The following is a 7,902-nucleotide window of genomic DNA, read 5'->3' as shown; positions in this document are numbered from 1 at the left end:
CATCTAAATTTAAATCCAAATTTACACTTCGATTTACAGCTATATATACATTCAAATTTAAGCTTACATCTATAATTTACATCTATATCAACATCTACATATCCACATCCTATGTGTACATTACATCCAAATTTACATCTACATCCAAATCTACATTCATAAATATTTACACACACACTCAAAAAGCAGCAGGAAGTGTCTGACACCTGGTTGTTTACACCTGGTTGTTTACACCTGGTTGTTTACACCTGGCTGTTTACACCTGGTTGTTTACACCTGGTTGTTTACACCTGGTTGTTTACACCTGGTTGTTTACATAATGTGATTTTCACGTCTTCTCCTCTGTTTTATTCCTTCTCTCCTGCAGAAATACCCTCCTAAGAAGGATTATGTGCGAGCCGTGTCTCTGCTGACCGGATACCTGATTCAGTCCAACGGAGCCAACTGCAGCACCCTGTACTACCTGACCCAGGTCGACCCCAGAGGTGAGCACCCACGGGTGACGCCAACTCCCAGTTATTTAGAAAGCACTTTTTTACAGATCAACAGGTTCGTCACAGAGCGCTTCATATAAAACAAAACACTCCAATCCTGATAGAAACAAGAGAAGAAGAGATCAAGAGATGGAAGTAACAAAATCACACTGCAAGATATGAGGCCAGAGTGTGTGTGTGTGTTGTGTGTGTGTGTATGTGTGTGTGTGTGAGTGATTCTTCAGACGCCACACTGTCTTCATCTCTTCACCTGATCATCATCGTTATTTCTTTAAACTTCAGCTCGTTACTCAGAGGTTATCGGTTCCTGGGAAAACAAGAGAATGAGTCAGGCTGCGCTCAGACAGTCAGTGTTTTGAAAAAAAAAAAAAGCGTAAAAAGGTGTGATGTGACGATAGACTGTAAAACAGATGTAGAAGTGAGTGTGATGTCACTCATATGTCACTGAAGGGCCGTTTTGAAGCCTAAAGTTCGGGTTTACGAGCGCCGCCATGTTGACATTTTTTGGAGCCGGAGCAGCCAGAGCGAAGCCGAGGGTCGACACAGAGCCGCAGCTCCGCCTGCTATTGGTCCGTAATCGGCGACCTGTCAATCACCAGGAAAACAACCCTGTTTTATAACCGTTATATCTGTTAATGACGCAATTATTTTGAAAATCTCCACAAGGACACACATCAGAAGAAGTGAAATTAGCGGCTGAGACCAAAATCTCTTGTCCAAATTTTTTTTTGACTTTATATTTTTATCAGAAGTTGGGTTGAGGTCCATTGACTTGCAGGAAGTTGGGCAGTTTGGAGTCTTTTTGGAGTCTCACACGAGCAAGCTAGGCTAACATAGCTAACATTAGCTTAGCTTGCAGACCAGTTCAGTGTTTCTGCTTGGCTACGCTAGCTAATCACTGAGATCGTCTTTTTACATTCAGGTTGTGATAATCCTTGCAGCGAACCGCGAGGACGAGCTTTTCCTCCATGTTTGTTCTGCAGACACTCGTGTTTATCCTCGATGTTGATTGGTCGGCTGTGGATGACGCACCAGGAGGCGGAGCTTTGGCAGAGCAGAGCATGTATTGTCTGTGACCTCTGACCCTTGACCTCCTCATTCTTCAATGTTCCTTTACACTTTAACATTATCGAAGAATAGAAACTTATTCTACTGTAGACCTCTGGAGTCTCTCTGGATAAAGAGAGTCAGGTAAATAACTAGAATATAAATTAAGGATTGGGTCTTTGAACTGAAGGATTTCTCTCTGTGATGTCAGAGCGACAGAGCGACGTGGTTGGAGGAGAACCAGGAAGTGTTTGAAGCCTCCAGCCGGTTAAAACGCTGTGAGGGGCAACTTTCATCAATCTGCTGATGTCAGCAGCTATCTGGCCTCCATAATTTATGTCTTCCTCTGGTGGGTGGGAGGGGGGGTACATCCGTGTGTGTGTGTGTGCTGCAGTGAGCCAGCTGTGTATTCGCTCAGTAAAGGCCCTGGTGCTCCGTCATCAGAGTTTTGAACCATATTGAACCCAAGGCTCAATGCTCACATTGTACGTATATGCGTGCACATAGGAGCGCTCACACACACACACACACACACACACACACACACACACACACACACACACTCTGCAGTAATCTCCATCCTCCTCTCTTCTTGTCTGCAGGCTCTCTACCCAAGTGGGTGGTGAACCGAGTCTCCCAGTTTGTAGCTCCAAAGGTAAAATAATCCATTTATATGAGAGAGAAAGAGAGAGAGAGAGAGAGAGAGAGAGAGAGAGAGAGAGATTGGTTTGTGTTTCTGGATTTTTACTCCTATCTAGTGATGTTAAGAAATCCTGTTTTACAGCTGAGTGTTAGCATGAAGCCTACTATCACTCAACATAGTGTTAAAGTGTTAGCATGTAGCACCGGTGCTAATGATCTACCGGGGACACATGTATGATTTTGGTGTCTGTGTTCTCATCACTGAACAGCTAAGTTAACCAGCAGGACAATCTACCAAAAAGTCACCTTATTACTTTACTGTAAAATTAGAAAAGCCAAGCCACAGTCAATCAACAGTTATTTTGAATTATAGCTATAACTGAACTATCTCAGGTTTCAAAATGTTCCTCCATGACCCACTTTCTGTTAAACCAGCGTTGTTTAATTTTCTAAATCTTGCAAGAAAGTAGTTTTAATTGTATTTATCTTCACTTGATGGCTTGTTGCCTTCTAGACCCCCAAAAAATCCACTGGGCTTTTTTATATTAAAGCAACCCACTGACTGTGTGATTTGTTCTGTCTCTCCTCTCGTATCACCCAGGGTCTTTTAGTCTTTGTATAGACCAGTTTTAGACCAAGCAGTAAATACATTATTACATATTTAAACAATGCATAAACAGCTGTAAATATCAAAAATATGCAGCAGAGAAGTCCAGATAAGATAATTCTTTACTTTATTTTTGTCATTTACCCCAGAAGATGCAGTCTAAGACGCAGACATTACTAAACTTAAACTTTTAAATTATGGAGCCTCATTTTAGCCTGGACTTTTATTACCATTTAGAAATCTTTTACATGGCTAATAAACGTAAAACTGCTCAGTGGGAAGTCTCACCGTGTCTGTCTCCCCCCTCCTCCTCCGTCCCAGGCGATGAAGAAGATCTACAAGGCGTCCCAGAAGTATCCGGAGTGGAAGAGGAAGCACAACCCCAGCCTGAAGCCGTGGATGTTCCCGGAGCAGAACACGCTGCCCTGCATCAGCGTGGCCGAGCTGACGCTGCAGCGCGCCGACTCGCTGGAGAACATCGACGAGAGCGGCCTGAGCGAGGAGAAGGCGCACCACAGCGACGACGAAGAGACTTAATCCGCACAGACCGAGGAACCTCTCTCCACCTGTGTGTGTGTGTCAGACCTGAGCCAAACCGCACCTGAAAACGATTGAGAGAGTTTCCAGCAGCTTGATTTATTCAGAAAGCTTCTTCCCTAACGCCTCGTTCACAGCTGACCGTTCTGTTGTCTCCCATTCATTCCAATGGGAGACAGTTTCCATGCAGGGAGTTGTGTTGTGTAGATGGGATTAACCTGCTGTCCAGTGTTATTTCCGGTTCCACTGGCAGCGAGTGACGGATACGTTGGAAAAATCCAACTTTCACGTTTTCACCAGTCTGTCTCGACTCTGTTAAATTAAAAAGTAACTAAACCCGAACCAAAACAAATCCCAAATCTGTGTAAAGTCTGACATCTAATGGTAAAAAGCATGCTACTGAAATTGCCGTCTGCTATTGGCTGATCTTTGGTGCCAGGCCAGGTGATGTCACAGAAGTCTATAGAAGGTGACATCACCTGGCACCAGAGATCAGCCAATGGCAGATGGCAATTTCAGTAGCATTCTTTTTACCATTAGATGTCAGGCTTTACACAGATTTGGGTTTGGAGTTTAGTTCCTCTTTAACTGGAAGTCCTAGTCTTGACTGGATTTGTGGGCTATTTTTTTTCTTTTTATACAATATCTTACAGTAGAAAATTTCACTCTAGATTGACCACTGCAAATTAAAAAAAAAATTGTTATCACAACCACCTATGTATGGTAGTATATTTTGCTTTAACAAACAACATAACCCTCCAAACTGTATTTTTTTATGTTTTGCGAACAACAAAGAGGGAAATTTGAGTCTGATCGTCCGTAGAGCTTCTTCCTGGATGCTGCGTGTTCGACTCATCTGTTATTCAGCGTCACGTTAGAGATGACGTATCTATAATGTGACATTCAGCTGTGAACGAGGCGAACACTGAGGCTTGATTTGATTTTTTGCAACTTTAAAAACACACCAAGTGTGAATAAAATCATTTGAGGGGTCGAGTCTAATGTCCTGAGTTCAAGTCCATAAAACTTCAAGGTTTTTATGCCGCATATTTAACCAGTCACAGACCAACTTGTTTCAATGCCTTATGATTGAAACACAGTGAGTTTGTGACTCAATGTGCAGCACACCTGCAGGTTTTGTGAAGATCATGGAGAATCAGGGAGTCTCAGTGAAGTGAGAGACTTTGTTTTCATCGAGGTTCTCATGATGTAAAGCTGGCAGGACAGGCAGAATCAGTTCGACAAGCAATAATATGTAACGGCATTAAATATCAGTTACAATAATTGTCATATTACGTAAATAAACATCAGAATGATTTAGTCTTGTCAATATTTCACCCATTTCCAGCTGTGGTTTGGTCCAGGTCTGCAGTCTGTACAGAACATACTGATGACTTCCTAACTGCTGTATGATTTTAGCTGCAAATTTTTAGATGCTAACAGCTCTGTTTTGATTAATGCATACACTGAACCAATACTGGCAAATAATTCTTTGTGTTGGTTTTACCGAGCTGGGAGCACCAGACGGGTGGAGTTTACCGCATCAGGACTGTTCAGATCGCTTCAGGTGAGTCACAGAAAAGTATGGCAATTGACTCTGAGATACTTTCCTGTGATTGTATAAACTTTAACCCCACCCGTCTGGCTGCTCAGTAGAGTAAAACAAACCATCAAGAGAATTTGAAAATATTATTTGGCCTTGGTCAGCACTGAACATCAAATTCAGACGGGTACTTGCATGGTAAAGAGGTACAGAGTGTGAAATGTCGTAAAGTCTGTATGCAGAATCCTCCAGGCTTCAGGTCTAAGTTATGTTATAAAAAATGCATCGCTTCTGGTTCAGCTCTCAGTCTAGTAATGTTTTGCCTTTAAGTTTGTTTATGAATATATAATATGACTGTCAGCTTTCTTATGCAGTGAGAGAAAATCATGTCAGGTGTGACGCTGACATCAGCTGCCTGTTTGTGAACCTGCAGCGCCCTCCGGTGGGGAAACAGCTTCACTACATCATGAACTGTGCAAGTGCAGAAGAGCTTTAAAAAGTTTAAAGGGCTTTGGGGAACCTTTTGGGGTTCTTCAAATTGCAACCATGAGGAGCCCCTGCATAAGGGTTCATGAGGCTGTTCTGTAAGCCTCTCACATGTGGGGGTTCTTCAAGGAACCTTTTAAAGCAGTGGTTCTCAACCTTTTTCATATCATGGACCCCTAATTTAGTCCACATTAGAGCCACGGACAACCATTTGATGAGATTTTGTCTCTCGGACCCAAATCTGAGAATATTTTTATTGTTAGATATGATTTTGTCCAGAACTGTCTGTATTGTAGGTAGAGAGATAACAGAGAAACTATGATCAAAACGGTCATTCTTCTACATTCTCTAATTCTGTTAACTTCTTGTTATGAAATAATGGTGAAGTTTAACAATTCGTCAGTTTGCTGGGGACCCGCTGGAAGCCCCTCTAGGACCCCTGGTGGTCCCCGGACCCCACGTTGAGGACCGCTGGTTTAAGGGATGTTTTTTCTAGTGACCTAAGGTGCTAATTGGATCTTAGAAGAACCCCTTTGGTTTTTGGAGTGCATGCTGCAGTAGAACAATGGGATTGTGTCATTTTGTTGGGAAATGATTTACCATACGCACAAAGACAGACGGGGCTTCTGTAGGCAGCTTCTCCTCCGCAGGAGAAGAGACGGACATCAGCACCGATCCTGCAGGACTGAAGCAGCTCAAACCTCAGGGCAGAGGAGACGGTGTGCATCTCATCCATGCAGTCACTCTTTGTTCCTGTAAAGAGATTCTCCTCTATCTAATAAAGTCATTATTTTTCTGTCACAAAACTCTCAGTCCGCTCTCACTCTGTGCACAAACCAACTCACTGCGTCTCACTCTGACTATCTTGGAGTCTTTAAGTACCAATTCCCCTTTCGGCCGCTGAGGTTGTTTTTCCTGCGGCGATAAGGAAAAGTTTATGTGTGACTGCATCCTTCTTTCGTGCATAAAAAATGCAGCTGGGCTCCAAATCCTCTCCAGTGTGTATTGTCTCAGGCGCTTCCTGCTTCCTGTCTGCGGCGCTCAGATTGTTGTTTTTCAGCAGCGGAGAGGAAACTCCACCGCTGTCCGACTTCTCACAGGAGAGCCTCATCCAGAACACTGCGTACACGACCGCTTCCTAACTGCTGGATGCTTTTAATAGAGGCCGCTGGACTGTTGGAGCGGGGTTACGAGCGGTTACGAGGGACGCGCCGCCATGTTGGATGAGTAACAACAAAACCAGAGATGGCTATTGTTTTCTCCGCTTCCTCCCTGACAGAGGAAAGAAAATGCCTGGTTTCTGTGTGGCAGGGTGTGCAGATTGTTCCAGAAAAAAACAGAGGAAGAAGTCATGACATTACAGTCTCTCCTGTTGTTGTCACTCTTCCAACATGGCAGCGTGTCCCTTGTAACCATTGGTAACCACCAGTGATGTCATGGTAAATAAAGATAGGTAAACTCTCACCTCCAGTCAGTGATTATCAAAAGACCAACAACCACCAATATAAACAAAAAATCAATTAAAATAATTAAACATTTCCCCCCTTTAACGTCCCAATCCTTACTCGTACGAGGTGTTATGTAAGTCTCACCTTTGGCTGCTTCCCCATCAGGAACTGTTTGGAAAAATCAGGTTTTTTTCTCCTCTTTTCAGTGTCTGAAGTTACAAGGATTAGTCTGATAACTAGCTGGTTGAGAGCAGTGATGAAGTGGTAAATTAAACGGTGGGTAAACTGCTGTAGGACCTGCAGTTAGTGACCATCATGAAGCAAATGACCACCAATGTGAAAATCAAGTCTATTTTGAGAAAAGCCTTGATTTATGCTTTTTTTCCCTTTTAAAATACCATATTCCCACATAACTTATATCAGTTTGATACTAGTTACTATGAATTAATGCCATATAGATTTATATGAGCCTAAAAAGGCGGGTCAAAGCTCACTTGAAAGGCTTTCGCACAGCTGTAGTGACACTGTCCTCAGAGAAATGTATTGATGATACTATTAAATATTAAAAAGGTGAGTATAGTATAGGTAAGTGAGTTTAGGTGGGTTTACCCTCCACTACATCCCTGATTTTTCTGTTCAAACCTTCCAGGACAAACTTCTTTTACAACTTTTTGACCCTTTAAAGGGACCATATTATAGGAATTAAAATTTTCCTTTATTTATACACATGTATGATGAAAGATTTTTAATTAAAACATTGTTCAAATTTGAGTTTGAGTGGTTAAATTTAAAGTTATTGTATTTTCAAAACTCCATCCTTTTTTCCAGTCAGTTTCAGTCTAACTCCAGGAAACGCATCACAACTGGGCTCGGTCCTGATTGGCTCCCTCACTAAAGAATCACTGAAATCCTTCCAAGGTTGCAGCATTTGAACTGGAAAGCCTCTACTCGGGACTTTTATTTTGATTTTTTAAACAGGAAGTCGTATTTGTTGTCCTGACTGAGTGCTTTTATTTTGAAATGTATAACAGGAAGTTGTAGTTGTTGTCGTTGTGTCTGCCTTGACGCCGCCGTCCTGCCAAACTTCAGCCCAGTCAG

At 42.5% G+C, this 7,902-nt stretch overlaps 1 protein-coding gene across 1 annotated transcript in view; it reads left to right on the top strand.

Moving 5' to 3' along the window:
- Positions 1 to 3,327, top strand: part of stard15 (StAR-related lipid transfer (START) domain containing 15) — a 16,154-nt gene extending 12,827 nt beyond the window's left edge. Inside the window, exons 4-6 of the mRNA XM_071909253.2 lie at positions 368 to 485; positions 2,144 to 2,196; positions 3,112 to 3,327. Of these exons, the coding sequence (XP_071765354.1) occupies positions 368 to 485; positions 2,144 to 2,196; positions 3,112 to 3,327 (387 nt within the window). The remainder of the gene's footprint in view (positions 1 to 367; positions 486 to 2,143; positions 2,197 to 3,111) is intronic.
- Positions 3,328 to 7,902: the final 4,575 nt, after the last annotated feature.

This window comes from Centroberyx gerrardi, chromosome 16 (assembly GCF_048128805.1).
Source record: "Centroberyx gerrardi isolate f3 chromosome 16, fCenGer3.hap1.cur.20231027, whole genome shotgun sequence".
Classification (NCBI taxonomy): Eukaryota; Metazoa; Chordata; class Actinopteri; order Beryciformes; family Berycidae; genus Centroberyx; species Centroberyx gerrardi.
The sequence above is the reverse complement of the archived record's forward strand: the minus strand, read 5'-3'. Positions and strand labels throughout refer to the sequence as shown.